Source organism: Oncorhynchus tshawytscha, linkage group LG05 (genome assembly GCF_018296145.1).
Source record: "Oncorhynchus tshawytscha isolate Ot180627B linkage group LG05, Otsh_v2.0, whole genome shotgun sequence".
Classification (NCBI taxonomy): domain Eukaryota; kingdom Metazoa; phylum Chordata; class Actinopteri; order Salmoniformes; family Salmonidae; genus Oncorhynchus; species Oncorhynchus tshawytscha.
In genome coordinates this window covers 69,651,627-69,673,805 of record NC_056433.1, presented here as the reverse complement: position 1 = coordinate 69,673,805, position 22,179 = coordinate 69,651,627, and the positions used below count along the sequence as shown (strand labels likewise).

The window sequence follows — 22,179 nt, the reverse complement described above, 5'->3', positions numbered from 1 at the left end:
AGAGAGAGGAGAGAGATAAAAGATAGAGGAGAGAGAGAGAGAGAGAAAAAAAAGAGAATAAAGAGAGAGAGCGAGATAGAGAAACGATAGAGAAGAGAGGAGAGAGAAAACAGAGAAGAGAGAGGAGAGGAGAGAGAAAACAGAGAAGAGAGAGGAGAGGAGAGAGAAAACAGAGAAGAGAGAGGAGAGGAGAGAGAAAACAGAGAAGAGAGAGGAGAGGAGAGAGAAAACAGAAGAGAGAGGAGAGGAGAGAGAAAAAAGAGAAGAGAGAGGAGAGGAGAGAGAAAACAGAAGAGAGAGGAGAGGAGAGAGAAAACAGAGAAGAGAGAGGAGAGGAGAGAGAAAACAGAGAAGAGAGAGGAGAGGAGAGAGAAAACAGAGAAGAGAGAGGAGAGGAGAGAGAAAACAGAGAAGAGAGAGGAGAGGAGAGAGAAAACAGAGAAGAGAGAGGAGAGGAGAGAGAAAACAGAGAAGAGAGAGGAGAGGAGAGAGAAAACAGAAGAGAGAGGAGAGGAGAGAGAAAACAGAGAAGAGAGAGGAGAGGAGAGAGAAAACAGAAGAGAGAGGAGAGGAGAGAGAAAACAGAGAAGAGAGAGGAGAGGAGAGAGAAAACAGAAGAGAGAGGAGAGGAGAGAGAAAACAGAGAAGAGAGAGGAGAGGAGAGAGAAAACAGAGAAGAGAGAGGAGAGGAGAGAGAAAACAGAGAAGAGAGAGGAGAGGAGAGAGAAAACAGAGAAGAGAGAGGAGAGGAGAGAGAAAACAGAGAAGAGAGAGAGGGAGAGAAAAGATTGAGAAGAGAGCGAGGAGAGAGAGGAGAGAGAAGAGAGAGATGAGAGAGGGAGGGAGTGAGAGAGAGGAAAGAGAAGAGAGATGCGAGAGAGAAGAGGGCACAGAAACCAAGGGTGAGACAGAACGAGTTTGATGTTCAGAGAATGAGTTAGAGAGAGATTCTGTGGGCTTAATTCCTCTGCTAAGTTCAAAGCTCAAGACTCTCCATGCTGCATTCAACAGTGTTTAATTACCAAGCTGGGTCAGTGCAGTCCACTAGAAGAAGAGACAGAGAGTATGCGTCCCAAACGGTACCCTATTCCCTAAATAGTACAATACTTTCAACCAGGACCCATATGGAATAGAGTTCCATTAGGGCCCACCAGAAGAGCTGAAGAGCCACTGAAAACAGATGGATAATATACTGTAGCAATTCCCATGCAACCACCCCCCCTCTCTCGCTTTACTTCACAGTGAGATGAGAAGCAGCATGGGCAGGGTGTGTTATATGTTAACAGACCTTTAAGGCTTATTTCTATAATGGTCATAAATGAAGGTGAAGAGAGAGAGGACATCTCGTCGACTAGACCAGAGCTTTGGGTTGTTGACCGATAGACAGTCCTCATCCTCAACTACAGCCACTCCCTTTCCAACTTCACTGAAACCAACGTACTACTAATTACAACAAGACATATGATCCTTGTACACTAAGCCATGTGACAATCCTTCACATCCACAACAATCCTCCGATATTACAAAGAGAAGATGATGATATCCAGTACAGAGTATACACTGGACGGATTATCATCCTCTTTCAACTCATCAAAACCATGTTTCATTTGCGATAACCAGGATCTGATATTGTTGTAATTAATCTGAATCATCTGCATACAGTAGAAGCCTTAACTCTGAAGTGTTTTATACTTGAAGACTGTAATGTGAACTGCATTCAATTGCTTCTCCTAGCACAGTGGTTACCAATAGCTACACATTCATCAGAATGTATCATATCATAGGAGTGTTAGAGACTGTGAGCAGTGGTGTGTATAGAGACCAGGTTTTATAAGTTACCTTGTTGGAGATTTGTCTGCAGGCACTGAGGTGGATAGTTTGGCCATGGTTGAATAACTGCTAAATCTGAATATAAGTGTGTCAGTGGTTGTTTGCCTGCTAGTGTGTCTGGATCTGTGACTTTGTGTGTGTCTATAAATCGTGCGTGCTAGTGTGTGTGTGTGTGTGTGTGTGTGTGTCTATACCTTGTGTGTGTGTGTGTCTATAAATCGTGCGTGCTAGTGTGTGTGTGTGTGTGTCTATACCTTGTGTGTGTGTGCGTCTATACCTTGTGTCTGATAGTTGAGTCGTCTCATTTCCACAGGATCAGAGGAGTGGGCCAGCAGAGAGTCCTTCACCCCAGCAGAGTGCTCATCCTTAGCCGAGGGAGATGCTCGTTTCCTGGGGAGAGAGGCAGGGAGGAGAGACCATGAGACGAGCTCCAATAAAAACACTAGCATACTACTTATAAATAAGTCATGTCATTGGGCATGTATGGTGGTAGGCTGAAGGAGGTGGTATGATTGTATGGGCATTAGAATGTAACCACACTGTAGTGGTCAGCTGGCTGGAAACCCCAGTCACAGAACCATCACTGTTGTATCATGACTGTGTCATTGAGATAGCTGTTGGTTCCTGCATTGATGTGGAAGATACTGTGCCTGGAGTGGAGTTAAAAGCTGATGTTGTGTCTGTTGAGGTGTGTAACTCCCTGAAGCAGAGGCATACCTCTACTCTTCAGTGAGTAGTAGTTTTACGTTCCAAAGGGCAACCTACTCCCTATAGTGCACTACTTTGGACTAGTGCCTCCCGCTCGGATTAAAAGTAGTGCACTATATAGTGAATAGGGTGCCGTTAAATAACTTGATCAATATCACGGTGTGTCTGCCGTGCTGTGTGTTCCTGACGAGGTGAGGACCCACTTCACTGTCTACACAGCTGGGGGGGAAGTGGTGACACAGTTTTGGGTTTACGCTCATTAAAACCTCTAATTTCCCCCATATGAACGTGTGAAAACAAACAGGCTGAGCAATTAACAGATCAGCCGCAGTGACAGAGTAGGAAGGCTTGCTAATTACAGAGGTGGAGAAAGAAAGTGGAGGGGGGGGAGAGAGGAAGATAGAGGAGGGATGGGGGAGGGGAGGGGGAGAGAGGGAAGGAGGCAGGGTGTGGGAGGAGAGAGAGGGAGGAAGGAAGGGAAGGGAGATAGAGGGAGAGAACGGAAAATAAAGGGAGGAGAGCAGAAGGGATGGTGAGAGAGAGAGGGACGATCGAGGGATAGAGAGAAGAGCGAGGGAGAGTGTTGCGGAGAGAGCACATCTGTTGGAGCCTATGTCCTCCATTCCCAACGCACCACACCGTGTCTCCTAGCGCTAGCATGCTAACTGAGGTCTTAAGTGTTGCCATGTTACAGCTGCTGCCACACTTATGCACTAAAGCCTGTGTTTATTTCTTTGGGTAGCACTAACATCACGCTAACGTGTGTCTGAGTGCAGCAGCCTCCATTGCTGAGTGATGCTACTGACGTGTTCAGCTGGCTGTCTCACAGGGAAAGCTATTAATGCTGCCATGCATAGCTGTCTATGGGATGTGACAGTTATGTTACTAGCCCTAAACTTAGACTGAGTCTCAAATAGCACCCTATTCCCTATGCAGTGCAGTACTTTTGACAAAATCCCATAGTGCTCCGGTAAAAAGTAGTCCACTATATAGGGAATGGGGGCTATTTGGGACACACAAATGGAGATCATAATAAAGCATGGAGGCATGACATAAGGAGGTCTGGGGAGGGGCACTTTGTTATTCTGACTAACCCTAACTCCTAACCCTAAACCTAACGCTCTAACCCTAACTCCTAACCCTAAACCTAACCCCTAGGCCATCGTGATTCATGGGGTTAAACAGCACAACTGTTTTCAGCTGTGCTAACAGAATTGCAAAAGGGTTTTCTAATGATCAATTAGCTTTATAAAATGATAAACTTGGATTAGGTAACACAACATCTCTGTACGCCTATGTAGATATTCCATTAAAAAACAGCCGTTTCCAGCTACAATGGTCATTTACAACATTAACAATGTTTACACTGTATTTCAGATCAATTTCATGTTATTTTAAATGGACAAAAAAATTTGCTTTTCTTTCAAAAACAAGGACATTTCTAAGTGACCCCAAACTTTTGAACAGTAGTGTAAATACTTATGCATTTGGCTTGATTTGGATTTTACATTTGAAAAATACATAGATAGGCTGGTTAAGAAGCTAACATTTAAAGTTGACTTTATCTACAGAAACAGATCGTGCCTTTCTCTATGCAGTAGAAAGCAGATTATTCAGTCAACCTTATAATCTGTTCTTAATTATGGTGATAGTATTTATCAAAGTGCATCTGCTAATACTTAAACCTTTAGGTGCCATCTACCATAGTGCCCTTTGTTTTGTTACAGCTGACAGTTTTGATATCACTGCACCCTGTATGAAAGGGTTGGTTGGACTTCACTAAAGACCTGTAGGCCCGACTTCATACATTTCCATCTTATCTAACGGCTGTTGAAGTTTAGACCCAAGTGGCACAGTGGTCTAAGGCACTGCATCTCAATGCAAGAGGCGTCACTACAGTCCCTGGTTTGAATCCAGGCTGCATCACATCTGACCGTGATTGGGAGTCCCATAGGGCGGCACACAATTGACCCAGCGTGGTCCGGGTTTGGCCGAGGTAGGCCGTCATTGTAAATAAGAATTTGTTCTTAACTGGCTTGCCTAGTTAAATAAAGGTTACATTTAAATAAATTAAAAATAGACACCTGAGTTGCCTAACCCGTCAACAGGATTGGTTAACTCTTGAGGTTCCTAGGGTCTCCACTGAGCTAGGTGAATCTGCTTTAAGTTTTAATGCACCGTATTGCTGGTACAAAATTCTAAATACATTTAATTATTTTGATGTTGTGGTGCCGTTCAGGCAATTCAAAGTATTGATTGGAGACTTATTTGTGAAGGAATGTTTTTTATGTTTTATTTATCCTTCCTATGACTGTGTTTTGTACTTTAATATGTATACAGTACTAGTCAATAGTTTGGACACACCTACTCATTCAAGGATTTTTCACGCCATGACCTTAGAGAGCCTTTTTTATTAGAGTCTCTTTTTGGTTTGGTCAGGGTGTGATTTGGGTGGGCATTCTATGTCCTTTATTTCTCTGATTTGTGTTTCTATGTGTTGGCCGGATATGGTTCTTAATCAGGGACAGCTGTCTATCGTTGTCTCTGATTGGGAATCATACTTAGGTCCCTTTTTCACCTCCTTTCAGGGTGGGTAGTTAACTTTGTTTGTGGCACTTAGTCCTGTAAGCGTCACGGACGTTTTGTTGGTGACATTCAAATGAAAAGAAAAGAAAATTCACCACGCTGCACTTTGGTCTACTTCCAATGACACCCATGACAGAGTTTTTCTTCATTTTCACTACTTTCTACATTGTAGGAAGACATCAAAACTATGAAATAACACATATGAAATATGTAGTAATCAAAAAAGTGCGAAACAAATCGAAATATCTTTTAGATTTTATATTCTTTAAAGTAGCCACCCTTTGCCTTGATGACAGCTTTGCACACCCTTGGCATTCTCTCAACCAGCTTCATGAGGGCGTCACCTGGAATGCATTTCAATTAACAGGTGTGCCTTGTTAAAAGTTAATTTGTGGAATTTCTTTCCTTCTTAATGTGTTTGAGCCAATCAGTTGTGTTGTGACAAAGTAGGGGTGGTATACAGAAGATAGCCCTTTCTGGTAAAAGACCAAGTCCATATTATGGCAAGAACAGCTCAATTAAGCAAAGAGAAACGACAGTCCATCATTACTTTAAGACATGAAGGTCAGTTAATCAGGAACATTTCAAGAACTTTTAAAGTTTCTTCAAGTGCAGTTGCAAAAACCATCAGGTTCTATGATGAAACTGGCTCTCATGAGGACCGACACAGGAAAGGAAGACCCAAAGTTACCTCTGCTGCAGAGGATAAGTTCATTAGAGTTACCAGCTTCAGATTGAAGCCCAAATAAATGCTTCACAGTGTTCAAGTAACAGACACATCTCAACATCAACTATTCAAAGGAGACTGCAAGAATCAGTCATTCATGGTTGAATTGCTGCAAAGAAACCACTACTAAAGGACACCAATAAGAAGAAGAGAGCTGCTTGGGTCAAGAAACACGAACAATGGACATAAGACCGGTGGAAATCTGTCCTTTGGTGTGATGAGCCCAAATTTGAGATGTTTGGTTCCAACAGCTGTGTCTTTGTGAGAAGCAGAGTAGGTGAACAGATGATCTCCACATGTGTGGTTCCCACCGTGAAGCATGGCTAGGGAGTGGTGCACGATGTGCCCGTCTCCGGAGTCTGACCAGAAGACCGCCTCGTTTCCCTCTTTTACGGAGTCGTTTTTTTGGGTCGCCGCATAGGATCCATTCCGTTGTCCTGGTTGAAAGGCAGAACACAGGATCCGCTTCGTGAAAATCATATTCTTGGTCGTACTGATGGTGAGTTGACGCTGATCTTATATTCAGTAGTTCTTCTCGACTGTATGTAATGAAACCTAAGATGACCTGGGGTACTAATGTAAGAAATAAAACGTAAAAAAAACAAAAAACTGCATAGTTTCCTAGGAACGCGAAGCGAGGCGGCCATCTCTGTCGGCGCCGGAAGTTAGACCCTGGGTCTCGACCCCGCCCTGTGCAACTGGGTACTGGACTTCCTGACGGGCCGCCCCCAGGTGGTGAGGGTAGGCAACAACATCTCCACCCCGCTGATCCTCAACACTGGGGCCCCACAAGGGTGCGTTCTGAGCCCTCTCCTGTACTCGCTGTTCACCCACGACTGCGTGGCCACGCACGCCTCCAACTCAATCATCAAGTTTGCGGACGACACAACAGTGGTAGGCTTGATTACCAACAACGACGAGACGGCCTACAGGGAGGAGGTGAGGGCCCTCGGAGTGTGGTGTCAGGAAAATAACCTCACACTCAACGTCAACAAAACTAAGGAGATGATTGTGGACTTCAGGAAACAGCAGAGGGAACACCCCCTATCCACATCGATGGAACAGTAGTGGAGAGGGTAGCAAGTTTTAAGTTCCTCGGCATACACATCACAGACAAACTGAATTGGTCCACTCACACAGACAGCATCGTGAAGAAGGCGCAGCAGCGCCTCTTCAACCTCAGGAGGCTGAAGAAATTCGGCTTGTCACCAAAAGCACTCACAAACTTCTACAGATGCACAATCGAGAGCATCCTGGCGGGCTGCATCACCGCCTGGTACGGCAACTGCTCCGCCCACAACTGTAAGGCTCTCCAGAGGGTAGTGAGGTCTGCACAACGCATCACCGGGGGCAAACTACCTGCCCTCCAGGACACCTACACCACCCGATGTTACAGGAAGGCCATAAAGATCATCAAGGACAACAACCACCCGAGCCACTGCCTGTTCACCCCGCTATCATCCAGAAGGCAAGGTCAGTACAGGTGCATCAAAGCTGGGACCGAGAGACTGAAAAACAGCTTCTATCTCAAGGCCATCAGACTGTTAAACAGCCACCACTAACATTGAATGGCTGCTGCCAACACACTGACACTGACACTGACTCAACTCCAGCCACTTTAATAATGGGAATTGATGGGAAATGATGTAAAATATATCACTAGCCACTTTAAACAATGCTACCTAATATAATGTTACATACCCTACATTATTCATCTCATATGCATACGTATATACTGTACTCTATATCATCTACTGCATCCTTATGTAATACATGTATCACTAGCCACTTTAACTATGCCACTTTGTTTACATACTCATCTCATATGTATATACTGTACTCGATACCATCTACTGTATCTTGCCTATGCTGCTCTGTACCATCACTCATTCATATATCTTTATGTACATATTCTTTATCCCCTTACACTGTGTATAAGACAGTAGTTTTGAAATTGTTAGTTAGATTACTTGTTGGTTATTACTGCATTGTCGGAACTAGAAGCACAAGCATTTCGCTACACTCGCATTAACATCTGCTAACCATGTGTATGTGACAAATAAAATTTGATTTGATTTGATTTGAGGAGGTGTGATGGTGTGGGGGTGCTTTGCTGGTGATACTGTCAGTGATTTATTTAGAATTCAAGTAACACTTAACCAGCATGGCTACCAAAGCATTCTGCAGCGATATGCCATCCCATCTAGTTTGCGCTTAGTGGGACTATCATTTGTTTTTCAACAGGACAATGACCCAACACACCTCCAGGCTGTGTAAGGGCTATTTAACCAAGAAGGATAGCGATGGAGTGCTGCATCAGATGACCTGGCCTCCACAATCATCCGACCTCAACCCAATTGAGATGGTTTGGGATGAGTTGGACCGCAGAGTGAAGGAAAAGCAGCCAACAAGTGCTCAGCATATGTGGAAACTCCTTCAAGACGGTTGGAAAAGCATTCCAGGTGAAGCTGTTTGAGAGAATGCCAAGAGTGTACAAAGCTGTCATCAAGGCAATGGGTGGCTATTTTGAAGAATCTAAAATCTAAAATATATTTTGATTTGTAAAACACTTTTTTGGTTACTACATTATTCCATGTGTTATTTCATAGTTTTAATGTCTTCACTATTATTCTACAATGTAGAAAATAGTAAATATATATAAAAACCTTTGAATGAGTAGGTGTGTCCAAACTTCTGACTGGTACTGTATGTCTCTTGTGAAAAAACACTCAACAACACACCAGCCAAAGACACAAGACATGGCATAGTGGTGTGATGTGTGATCTTGACAGTGTAGCAGAAACAAAGAGCATGTCAGTCTGTCACTGAGTCAGAACAGAACAGAGCGGCCTGACCCAGAAGCACATTTTATAGAGAAGAAGAGTGGAGTAAGGGGAGGGGAGGAGGGAGGAGAGGGTGGCTGTGCTGCAGAGTGACAGCCACGTCAGGGTTAGAGAAGGGGGAAAGGGGTGTAAAGGTGTCAAACATACTACAAAGTAGGTGCAATTAGTTAGCCAGCTAACTTTGAAAAACAACCAGAAAAAAACGATAGTTTGTCTGATTAATTTAGAAAGCTAAATGTAGGTATATGTTTTTGGTTGTTCTTTCAATTAGACCATGCCCATTTCAAGCTTATACCCCCACCCCCCAAATGTATTTTTCTGAATATTTAGGCAAGTTAGCTGGCTAACTCATTGATTCTACTTTGTAGTATACCCCGTGGGAAATAAATACTAACCTTTCTTTTTTGCTGCATCCACAGAAAGCAGGGGGGAAGTGAGTGAGGGAGAAGACAGAGAGAAAGAGGGAAAGAGATAGAGGGAGGATTAAATGACAGATTGTCAGCAGCAGGGATGAAGCATAGAAGCAGTGGATAGGGAACCAGATTTATACTTCACCCCTTTATCCCTCCCTCCCTCCCTTTCTCTCCATCCTCCACCCTCTCAGCCCTGCACTTTTATTCAGATGTCGACGCTGACATTTAGAAAATGAGTTTTTCCTCTAGGGGCCCAGATCTCAATCCCTGCCACTATGATAATCTTCAACAAGTTTTTTTAATATAATATTTTTCTTTACAACCCTTTCTCTTAAAATGCATATGCTATGAGAAAAGGCCAGTAGGATATTATATTCTGTGGTGTTGGACAGGTTTAATGATGGTGCACTATGCTCCATTAGGTTACTTGATGTAAATATTGTACTAGCTGAGTGGAAATACAGTAGGCTGCATCTTGCAACTAATGTCCTGGTATGAACTTTCATCCTAATACATTGTGTGGAAAGATGAGGATGGTGTTCTCATATACATAATTTCTCCCACTGGTAACAGACGTCAATTCAACATCTATTCCACGTAATGTTTTTGAAATGATGTGGAAACAACATTGATTCAATCAGTGATTCAACATTGATTCAATCAGTCTGTGCCCAGTAGCCTGTTTCACCCCTATATACATAACCTCTGTTTCACCACTTTTGCAAATGTTGGAATGTCTTTCGATCAGCCTCTTCAACTGTATTTTACATTTTGTTGAGGTTACATTCATTTAAGTTTGAGGATAATCCATTTTAGCTAAATTACTTCCAAGTCATACAAAGTTGCAATGGCTCCTGGTATGGACTTCAGAGAGCTATAGGCCTATGCAGTCAAATAGGCATGCTAAATCGGGCCACTTCAAAAGATTTATTCTCATTTGCTGTGAAGAAATCATCCACCCTCCTTCCATTGAAGCCAGCCCTGGCTGGGCTTATCCACACAGAGAGAGCAGCTAACGCTCTCTGCAGTGCTCTGTGCTCTCACTGACAACTGTCCTCAAAGCCAAAAGGACTTAGACCTGAATTTTTTTTCAATAAAATTGAATTACTTGTTCAGCTGAGTTCAGCTCACTACTTTACTTTCCTGGGTTGGTGTGTACGAGCGAGTTGAGCTCTGGCTCCTTCTGATCACCAGACGAAGGAGAAGTAAGATGAAGCCTTCTGAGAAGTAAGGAGAGCTACCCCAGAGACTGAAGAGTCTCTCTCTGGTTTTAGAATGAAAGACTGAACACCCAGTAAGAGAGGATGGTGACGAAAGAGTTGAACAGATCGACAGCGACAGAGAGAGGAGGCCCAACCCATCCCAACATGTCCCCAACAGTGTTGTAGCTAGCTGAGATGTCATCATCAGCGGAAGGGACCATATGGATCCTCCTCTTCCCTCTCTCTCTAAAGCTTGCTCAGTCAGAAGCTCCAGATGTCTGGCCTAAGGACAGCCCCACTCAAACAGAGCAGAGAAAACACGGCTGGGCCAACTGTTAACCTGCGTGAGACAGCAGGGCTGCAGGCTACTTGACTGAGCAGCCTCCCATGTGCCCACTCCAAGGAGAAAGTCCTCACAGAGCCTTCAGGCCCAGGCTAGATGAATGCCTGTCTGTCTTAATTGAGGAACCACTGAACTCCAACGAACAGATGTCATTTATAATCAATCTTAAATACAACTTGTTTTATGGTTGTAAGTTAAGCTAAAGAGGGAAAATAAAACCTCCGGGGACTGCTTTAAGATGATAATTCAAGGAGTCAGATTTTAGAATAACACTGAATAACAAACCTCAGAGATAACATGTTATTGCTTGAAACATTTGGCTGTCAAAATGATGAAAAAACATTGTTTTCAGTCATGTCCTAACTATCCTTAGCAATAATGTCACTTTCCTGAGAACACAAGCAGCCATGTGAAGCTGTATATCCAGCTGTCTATCCACAAACACCCGAGTGCCCTGTTGCACATTCATTGCAGCAATTGTTCTAGCAATGAGCATGCCCCGCCCACCTGAGGATCTGTCTTTTCCAGCCATCCACTTCCTGTGTTTGAGGGGTGCCCCACCCACCTGAGGATGTGTCTTTTCCAGCCATCTACTTCCTGTGTTTGAGGGGTGCCCCGCCCACCTGAGGATGTGTCTTTTCCAGCCATCTACTTCCTGTGTTTGAGGGGTGCCCCGCCCACCTGAGGATCTGTCTTTTCCAGCCATCTACTTCCTGTGTTTGAGGGGTGCCCCGCCCACCTGAGGATGTGTCTTTTCCAGCCATCTACTTCCTGTGTTTGAGGGTGCCCCACCCACCTGAGGATCTGTCTTTTCCAGCCATCCACTTCCTGTGTTTGAGGGTGCCCCGCCCACCTGAGGATGTGTCTTTTCCAGCCATCTACTTCCTGTGTTTGAGGGGTGCCCCGCCCACCTGAGGATGTGTCTTTTCCAGCCATCTACTTCCTGTGTTTGAGGGTGCCCCACCCACCTGAGGATCTGTCTTTTCCAGCCATCTACTTCCTGTGTTTGAGGGGTGCCCCGCCCACCTGAGGATGTGTCTTTTCCAGCCATCTACTTCCTGTGTTTGAGGGGTGCCCCGCCCACCTGAGGATGTGTCTTTTCCAGCCATCTACTTCCTGTGTTTGAGGGGTGCCCCGCCCACCTGAGGATGTGTCTTTTCCAGCCATCTACTTCCTGTGTTTGAGGGGTGCGAAATCCAATATCAACATGTTTCAAGAAGACCACCATAGTCCCTGTGCCCAAGAACACTAAGGTAACCTGCCTAAATGACTACCGATCCATAGCATTCATACATGAATGTAGTCATGAAATGCTTTGAAAGGCTGGTCATGGCTCACATCATCACCATTATCCCAGAAACACTAGGCCCACTCCAATTTGCATACCGCACCAACAGATCCACAGATAATGCAATCTCTACTACACTCCACACTGCCCTTTCACACCTGGACAAAAGGAACACCTATGTGAGAATGCTGTTCATTGACTACATTTCAGCGTTCAACATCATATTGCCCTCAAAGCTCATCACTAAGCTAAGGACCCTGGGACTAAACACCTCCCTCTGCAACTGGATCCTGGACTTCCTGACGGGCCGCCCCCAGATGGTAAGGGTAGGTAACAACACATCTGCCACGCTGATCCTCAGCATGGGGGCCCCTCAGGGGTGCATGCTCAGTCCCCTCCTGTACTCCCTGTTAACTCATGACTGCATGGCCAGGCACAACTCCAACACCATCATTAAGTTTGCTGATGACACAACAGTGGTAGGCCTGACGACCGACAATGATGATACAGCCTATAGGGAGGAGGTCAGAGACCTGACTGTGTGGTGCAAGGACAAAATATCTCCCTCAACGTGATCAAGACAAGGGAGATGATTGTGAACTACAGGAAAAGGAGTGCCGAGCACACCCCCATTCTCATCGACGGGGCTGTAGTGGAGCAGGTTGAGAGCTTCAAGTTCCTTGGTGTCCACATCACCAACAAACTAACATGGTCCAAACACACCAAGACATTTGTGAAAAGGGCACGACAAAACCTATTCCCCCTAAAAGACTGAAAAGATTTGTCATGGGTCCTCAGATCCTCAAAAGGTTCTACAGCTGCACCATCGAGAGCATCCTGACGGGTTGCATCACTGCCTGGTATGGCAACTGCTCATCCTCCGACCGCAAGGCACTACAGAGGGTAGTGCGTACGGCCCAGTACATCACTGGGGCCAAGCATCCTGCCATCCAGGACCTCTATACCAGGCGGTGCCAGAGGAAGTCCCTAAAAATTGTCAAAGACTCCAGCCACCTAGACATAGTCTGTATATAGCCCCGCTATTGTTATTTACTGCTGCTCTTTAATTATTTGTTATTCTTATCTCTTACTCTTTTTTTGTATTTTCTTAAAACTGCATTGTTGGTTAAGTAAGCATTTCACTGTAAGGTCTACACCTGTTGTATTGTAACAAATCAAATTAGATTTAATTTGAAAGAGAAGGTACATTTATTTTGATTGGTGTACATTTTTTGTGGAAACAATAATTTAGTACAGTTGAACTGTAAAAAAAAATAAGATGCGCTGAAATGAAAGGAAATTCCAAAAATGAACACTCGGATTATAGTGATATTATGTCTGATCTCACAAACAATGTAAAGTATGTATAGATAGGTGTAATCTGGAGCCAAGTGTAATTTTTCATCTGAGGAAATCCTGCTATTGACACATTTGTTGAATAATGCAACAGAATGTGACAACAGTAATTAATGAGGAAGTCTGGACAGCACAGGTGAGTGCAGGTAGGCCTAGACAGAGCAAGTTGTTGGTGGTTGCAAGCCTGTTCTAACCCGTTATGTTAATTTATTCATACATGGAAAACACTCTGTGTAATTATGTAAATTAGGCACATATAATGTTCTTTATTTGAACACAAAATATATATTTTTTTATATGTGATATCATGAGAAAATGTATACAGTATATGAGTGCATTCTAAGGATAAAAGATAAAAGATTTGACAATAAATTGAATACCTGAATTTCCACCGAGATCCCTGAACATTCATATTTGTCCGTAGCTGTATAATGTTTGGAGTATCTTCATCCACTGTCCAACTGTTGCATTTATTATTTTTATTTATTTTTTATTTAACCATTTTGATGACCGTTGCTAATTGTTCTGCCAATACGATGGTGCTACCTAACTTTTTAGTGCCCACAATTGTCACCTATAAGCAGAAAGTTGGCGTGGCAGCGTAGTTACCTCTTGAAGAGCAGGATGGCGATGACGATGATGATGATGAGTACAACAGCCAGGACAGGGCCCATGACCCACAGCATCTCTGGGTCCTCAGCATGGAGGGGCATACCGCTGTGGAGCTTCACTGTGATGGGGTCTGAGTACGGGCTGGCCGCAAACGTCTTCTGCTGCAGGAGGGAAGGGAGGACCAACAGAGTGAGGAGGACACCACACAGCAACCACTGTTTAGTATGAAGGGGCTCTATAGTTTTGATGAGTCTGAACACTAAATGACCTTCTCTCAGATATACACACTATATTAATGCAGAGCCTTTTGACCTTGATGAACCTTTAGACCTGTGTAGTCTCAAGCCTGTTCCAATACTTTAGAAACTCTGATATCTCTATAGCTGTTATGCCTCATGTCTTAGCCCGTGTCTAACCCAGTGCCAGATGTCAGTGGCTGACAGAGGCTAACATCAGCCAGGCATCTGACAACATGGTGTTCGGTCAACTTTATGCTGACTTAGCCCTGTCCTATACAGAGTTCTATATAGCTCTGCCTTGGCCCTGTCCTATACAGAGTTCTATATAACACTGCCTTGGCCCTGTCCTATACAGAGTTCTATATAACACTGCCTTGGCCCTGTCCTATACAGAGTTCTCTATAGCTCTGCCTTGGCCCTGTCCTATACAGAGTTCTATATAACACTGCCTTGGCCCTGTCCTATACAGAGTTCTATATAGCTCTGCCTTGGCCCTGTCCTATACAGAGTTCTATATAGCTCTGCCTTGGCCCTGTCCTATACAGAGTTCTCTATAGCTCTGCCTTGGCCCTGTCCTATACAGAGTTCTATATAGCTCTGCCTTGGCCCTGTCCTATACAGAGTTCTATATAGCTCTGCCTTGGCCCTGTCCTATACAGAGTTCTCTATAGCTCTGCCTTGGCCCTGTCCTATACAGAGTTCTATATAACACTGCCTTGGCCCTGTCCTATACAGAGTTCTATATAGCTCTGCCTTGGCCCTGTCCTATACAGAGTTCTATATAGCTCTGCCTTGGCCCTGTCCTATACAGAGTTCTATATAGCTCTGCCTTGGCCCTGTCCTATACAGAGTTCTATATAGCTCTGCCTTGGCCCTGTCCTATACAGAGTTCTCTATAGCTCTGCCTTGGCCCTGTCCTATACAGAGTTATATATAGCACTGCCTTGGCCCTGTCCTATACAGAGTTCTCTATAGCACTGCTACAGCTCTAATCTAACACTGTGTCTGATGGAGCCTTACATCAGCCAGCCATCTGCTGAAGGAGAGAGAGGCGTATTTATAGCTAGCTCCATTCTTTTATAGAGTAAAACTTCCCCAACCTGTCAGCCAGAACACAAAGTGACAACAAGCGCAGTGACTTTAATTGAATTAAGACTTGCAAATTGATCAATTTAACTTTATTATGTGATGCCAGAATCAAGCCAAGCCATACCCCTTGTACCTGCTCTCTCTGCAAACAACTTCATCAAGGTAAAAAAGGATATGTGGTAGAGAGAGAGAGAGAATGGAGAGAGAGAAAGAGAGAACGGAGAGAGAGAGAGAAAGAACAGAGAGAGAGAGAACGGAGAGAGAGAGAGAGAATGGAGAGAGAGAGAATGGAGAGATAGAGCAAGAGAGAGAATTGAGATAGTGAGAGAACGGAGAGAGTGAGCAAGACAGAGAGAACAGAGAGAGAGAGAGAGAGAGAACAGAGAGAGAGCAAGAGAGAGAGAGAGAGAGAACAGAGAGAGAGAGAAAGAGAGAGAATGGAGATAGAGAGAATGGAGAGAGAGCAAGAGAGAATGGAGAGAGAGAGAACGGAGAGTGAGAGCAAGAGAGAGAACAGAGAGAGAGCAAGAGAAAGAGAGAACAGAGAGAGAGCAAGAGAGAGAGAGAGAGAGAGAGCAAGAGAGAGAGAGGGAGAACGGAGAGAGAGAGAGAGAACGGAGAGAGAGAGCAAGAGAGAGAGAACAGAGATTTCCATTTCCAGGCCCAGGGAAATGTGCTCATCTGTGGGGACACAAATGCGCGCACAGGAATACTACCTGATCTAACGAGCACACGAGGGGACAGCTTTATTTACAGGCCATAGTGTCTCTAACTGTCTTAATCTCCCCCATAGAAACAACAGTGACAGCACCGTCAACAAAAACGGAAGGGATCTGTTGCAGCTCTGTAGAAGCCTGGGTCTATACTTTGTCAATGGTAGGTTACGGGGGGACTCTTTGGGGAGATTCACCTACTGCTCGCCTCTTGGCCACAGTACAGTAGACTATATGATCACAGACATTGACCCCTTCTCTCTCAGATCATTCACTCTCAAGCCACTAACACCTCTGTTTGATCACAGCCAAATTACGTTGTTCCTCAAAAGAACAGACATGGAAACAACCAGACATTCACAGCCCAGTAAGCTGTACAACATCAGAAATTCATACACATGGGCCCAAAACAGCACAGAAGAATACCAGAAAGCAACCTGTAACCAAAATATCCAAACACTCTGAGATTCTGGATACCACATTCACTCACAGTGAAGAAGGCATCAATCTAGCATCAACTATATATTCAGGCAAACGGCAAAATAATCACAATTGAAATTGATAAAAAACTAAACAAAAAAAGATCACAGATGACAACTGGTTTAATGCAGATCGTAAAATTATAAGGAAAAAACTTAGAACACCTCCAACCAAAAGCACAGAGACCCAAACAATGGTGACCTACGCCTTCATTACTGTGAGACTATAAAACACTCTAAACGTACACTCAGAACCAAAAAGGACATTACAACAGCAAGCAGCTGACACTAATTGAGGAGTCCATAAACACAAACAACGTCTGGCAAAATTGGAAAAAAATTTAAAAAATCTAAACAAGAGGAAAACTACAAACAATGCATGCAGGGCAGAATTAGGCCAATATCCACTAATAATAAAAACTCAAAAAAGAGCAATTCAGTTTTGGAAACATCTAAAATACAGTGACCCCCTCTCATATCACTACCAAGCCCTGCAATGCCAAGAACTGAGCAAAGAAAAGAGTCCCCTCATCCAGCTGGTCCTGGGGCTGAGTTCACCTGTTCTACTAATACACTGTTCTACGAACACACTGAAGCCTCAGGACCAGAATATCCAATCAATCAGGACAAACCAAATTACAACACAGTCAAAACAAAACTATATTGCTTATTGGGAAACACATGCACAAGCACAAAGCAAAATGCAGTGCTATCTGGCCCTAAATCGACAGTACACTGTGGCTAAATATTTGACCATGGTTACTGATCAAAACCTTAGAAAAACCGTGACAATGTACAGGCTCAGTGAGCACAGCCTTGCCTTTGAGAAGGGTAGACACAGGAAAACCTGGCTCCCTGTAGAGGAAAAGCTGTGCAACCACTGCACAACAGAAGAACCTGAGACGGAGCTGCATTTCCTGACAAAATGTAAAAAATATAAAACAATTAGAGAGTGTCATTTCCCCAAATTTGAAACCCTTATTCAAGGTTTCAAAGACCTCTCTGATGAGAGTAGGCTACCCATCCTGTTGGGGGAGGACGCAGAGAGCTGTGGGTTGGCAGCGCACTACATTGCTGTCTGCCATAAGTTGAGGGACAGTGTCTGACAGACCAATCAACCTGCACATGTACTCTACTGTATGCTTATTGTTATTGTTGAATGTATGGTTAATTTGACCCTTGGTTATTGTTGTTACTGTTGTCCAGTTGACAATTTTGATTCTCATTTTTATATTGTAAATATCCAAAATAACATTGTCACGTCATGCCAATAAAGCAAATTGAATTGAATTGAGAGAGAGAACAGAGAGAGAGAACAGAGAGAGAGAACGGAGAGAGAGAGAGTGAATGGAGAGAGAGAGAGAGAGAACGGAGAGAGAGAGCAAAAGAGAGAGCAAGAGAGAGAACAGAAGAGAGAGATCGGAAAAAGAGTGAGAGCAAGAGAGAGAGAGAAAAGGAAATAGTTGCTGCCTTCCTTGAAAATGTGTGACGGAACACCTTTTTTAATAGGGTTTTAATTGCCTTTAAAAAAAAACATTAGCTGACAAAGACGTTCATTCCAGAGAGGTAAAAGCACAGAGCACTGCAGCCACTACACAGCCTAACCTGATTACTATGGTGGCAAAGAGGTGGCCTGGAGGGAGGTACAGCCTACTAAGTGCTGATGCAGATGAAGCTACACACTCTGAGTCTGAGTGTGTACAAGAGTAGGAATTATCACATTTAAGTAAGAACAAACACCTGCTACGAGCAGATAAACAAACTCCAAATCCTGCCCCATCCACCACCGCCCACTCACACCTGCTCCTTGGTAGTTAAGTCCACCTCGTTCCTCTTCACCCCAGACCCTGGGTGAGTTATTTTCAGCCTGTGTTGCTCTCCCCTTCTCCTGCTCTTCCCTCCTCTCCCCTGCCATGTGAAGTAGTGAGGCTGTGATCTAGCTTAATGATGCCAGTGAGACAGGGAGAGTTGGCCCTGGGTTCTCCGCTGGCTTCCAGAGGGCGTGGTGGAAGGTGTCATCTTTATCGGAATTGTCTTTAGAGGCCGCTGATGCATATCCTCCCCTGCACTAGTCACCCTCCCTGGTCACAGCAGGGACTACACACAAAGTCTACTCCTTCTATACTTGCTCCATCTTTACCTCTCCCTCTCCCTCTCTCTACCTCCACCTCCACTACCTCTCTCTACATCTCTCATCCTCTACCTCTCTACTTTACTATACCTCTACCTCTACCTCCCTCTACCTTTCTACCTCTACCTCTCTCTACCTCTCCCTCTCTTTACCTCTCCCTCTCTCTACCACTACCTCTCTCTACCTCTCTCATCCTCTACCTCTCTACCTTACTATACCTCTACCTCTACCTCCCTCTACCTCTCTCTACCTCTCCCTCTCTCTACCTCCACCTCTCCCTCTCCTCACCTTCCCCTCTCTCTACCACTACCTCTCTCTACCTCTCTCATCCTCTACCTCTCTACCTTACTATACCTCTACCTCCCTCTACCTTACTATACCTCTACCTCCCTCTACCTTTCTACCTCTGCCTCTCTCTACCTCTCCCCCTCTACCTCTCTCTCTCTCCACCTCTCCCACTCTCTACCTCTCCCCCTCCACCTCTCCCACTCTCTACCTCTCCCACTCTCTACCTCTCCCACTCTCTACCTCTCCCACTCTCTACCTCTACCTCTCCCCCTCCACCTCTACCTCTCCCTCTCTCCACCTCTCTACTTCTCCCACTCTCTACCTCTCCCACTCTCTACCTCTCCCACTCTCTACCTCTCCCACTCTCTACCTCTTGTGTGTGCATCCCCTTTGCTGTCTAAGAAGTGTAACTAAAACAATTAGGCATCTGTGTTTGCAGGAGGATGCTCTCTCGTCAGCAGCATGGCATGTGGAGGGTTGGATGGACCTGTACCCATGTTTATTAACTGCCAGTGGAAATCCCATTGACTCACTGAGGCCATGCCTCCAGGTTTACATATGGTAGCACTAGGCAGGCCCAGTTGAGGATGAGGAAGGGAGACAGATACTCAAAATAAGAGTTATTTTAGATTCTTCTGAATATTTCACTGCAGAATAAATTGATGTCTGGAAGTGAAATACTGAAAATGTGCACCTAGCATTGCTGCAGACGGTGACAGTCATATCCTGCATAAATGAAGGAGGACTTAAAAGGGCCAAAAGGCTTTGCATTGATGCCTATATTTTATCTACATACGTATGCATATCGAAAATGAGAGAATTATATATGTTTAAGGAAAGTAGGAAGGAGTGATGCATTTCTAAAGTATTTGACTAGGGCCCGAGACTAGTCTACACACTCATGTACGGTTCAAGGTTAAAAGGTCATGGTGCATCCCAGATTCTGATACCTGCTGAGAAAGACCTAGAGTCTTAATCGACTCAATGACCTTTTGACTCGATCGCAAGATCGTTCTGTCCCTGAACGAGTCTCTCTCTCTCTCTCTCTCTCTCTCTCTCTCTCTCTCTCTCTCTCTCTCTCTCTCTCTCTCTCTCTCTCTCTCTCTCTCTCTCTCTCTCTCTCTCTCTCTCTCTCTCTCTCTCTCTCTCTCCCTCTCTCCCTCTCTCCCTCTCTCTCTCTCTCTCTCTCTCTCTCTCTCTCTCTCTCTCTCTCTCTCTCCTCTCTCTCCCTCTCTCTCTCCCTCTCTCTCTCTCTCTCTCTCTCTCGTAGTACAAAACTTTCTTAGAAAAATGGCAGCAGTCACGCCTCTTAGACACAGTGGATGGAAGCCCAAACAGAAGAGCACATTTAGATATTCTCAGAAGGGGGAAGAAACCTTGGGCTGCACTATCTGATAGAAACACATCCCATGGAATGAGTGAATAATGTACTGCCAGCGCCTCCACATTGACAAATTCTGCATAGGAACACTGTGTATTAGAGCCATATTAAAGTCAGAGAAAAACAGAGTTGATGTAGGGAAGGGAAGGAGAGAAGACCGAGGAGTGCATAGGGAGGGGTGAATATAGTCTTTATTTTCCATTGTTTCACGCATAATCATGCTTACCTCTAAAACCTAATGAAATGACAGGCAACAAAAGCTGACTGTAATGCGGGGTGGCAGTTTTGTTATTTCCCACAACACATAAAACCATAAGCAGGCTTCTTCCTCTCTCTGGATCCGCAAGCACGAATACGCACACACGTGCACACACACACACACACACACACACACACACACACACACACACACACACACACACACACACACACACACACACACACACACCACACCCTATCTGTGACAAACAGGACAGGAGCCAGGAGACTCTGCTTATTCCCCAGGCTACAACTTATCTATATCTCTCTCTGCCTCTCTCTCTCTGTCTCTCTCTGCCTCTCCCTCTCCCTCTGCCCGTATCCCTCTCACTCTGCCCGTATCCCTCTCCCTCTGCCCGTATCCCTCTCCCTCTGCCCGTATCCCTCTCCCTCTGCCCGTATCCCTCTCCCTCTGCCCGTATCCCTCTCCCTCTGCCCGTATCCCTCTCCCTCTGCCCGTATCCCTCTCCCTCTGCCCGTATCGCTCTCCCTCTGCCCCTATCGCTCTCCCTCTGCCGCTATCGCGCTCTCTCTGCCCCTATCGGTCTCTCTCTGCCCCTATCTCTCTCTCTCTGCCTCTCCATCTCCCCCTATCGCTCTCTCTCTGCCCCTATCACTCTCTCTCTCTGCCCCTATCTCTCTCTCTGCCTCTATCTCCCTCTCTTTCATTGTAACTGCCTCTCTGCCTCCCTCTGTGTCATTTAAACATCTCTCTCTTTTTCATCCATAAATCTCCCCTCAACTGTTACTGCTGTTCTCTTGTCTCCCTGTACTGCATATTATTGCCCTGAGGCTTCCTCTACCACTCTCTGATCCTCCATTAGACTCCATCTCTTCTCTTTCTCTTTACCTCTTACTCTTTTCACCCCTCCATCACTCCCATACGATTCTCTCCTTTGTTGATGAAACAGACACCCTTTCTCGGCAGCGCCTCCCCTCCTTTCTTTCCCTCTCTTTCCTGCTGTAAGTGATCACACTGTTTATATGGCCTGTTTCTTTTATCCAATTTCACACTTCCAGGCTATGTTTACCAGCTATTGGAGCCACATAAAGCTGCAGTGCCCTTTTCGCTCCAGTCTCCCCCCCACCCCATCTCTCCATCAACCCTGCAATAACTATAAAGCTGAGCTCACTTCCCTGTTTTCCAATGAATGTGATTAGCCTGCTATTTTCTCTGGCCAGGCTTGATTTAGATTCAACAATATGTCAATGTGCTGGCGTCACAGATCTGTTATGTGTCTGTCTGTCACTCTGCTAAACAGAAACAACTCTGTTCTTTCTCAACACAATACACAACACTACACAATGCTGTATCAAGGACCAATGTAGGAGAGGATGTGAGAAAGACTCCACTTTCTCCCCACAATGTGTTCCTTACCAAAAGAAAGAAGAAGGAACTGGGCTGGCACTGTCAAGGTCAACAGTTAGTGCTCCAATGTTTGTAAAACAGATTTATGCTTTAAAAAAGTATTCTTATCAACCATGACATCATTTCCAGAATAGAGTAAGTTATACAGTAAATATGGGAAAGATGTTTTGCGGATGAGAAGCCGTCTGAAGTGAAGACCATGGACGCCAGTGAGTGCATCTTCTGAGGTGAACAATTACTACTGAGGTGAACAATTACTACTGAGGGGAACAATTACTACTGGGGTGAACAATTACTACTGAGGGGAAGAATTACTACTGAGGG

General features: G+C 44.8%; 1 protein-coding gene across 11 annotated transcripts in view; it reads right to left on the bottom strand.

The window, feature by feature from the left end:
* The window catches only part of ptprfa (protein tyrosine phosphatase receptor type Fa), a 384,726-nt gene that overhangs the window by 34,306 nt on the left and 328,241 nt on the right, over positions 1-22,179 (bottom strand). For 6 of the 11 annotated variants that reach the window (XM_042322293.1, XM_042322292.1, XM_042322296.1 and 3 more), the window contains 3 exons: positions 13,906-14,069; positions 9,090-9,101; positions 2,108-2,220 (listed from right to left, as the gene is read on the bottom strand). In XM_042322293.1, the coding sequence (XP_042178227.1) occupies positions 2,108-2,220; positions 9,090-9,101; positions 13,906-14,069 (289 nt within the window). The remainder of the gene's footprint in view (positions 1-2,107; positions 2,221-9,089; positions 9,102-13,905; positions 14,070-22,179) is intronic. The other 5 variants (XM_042322294.1, XM_042322297.1, XM_042322298.1 and 2 more) reach the window with 1 other exon arrangement.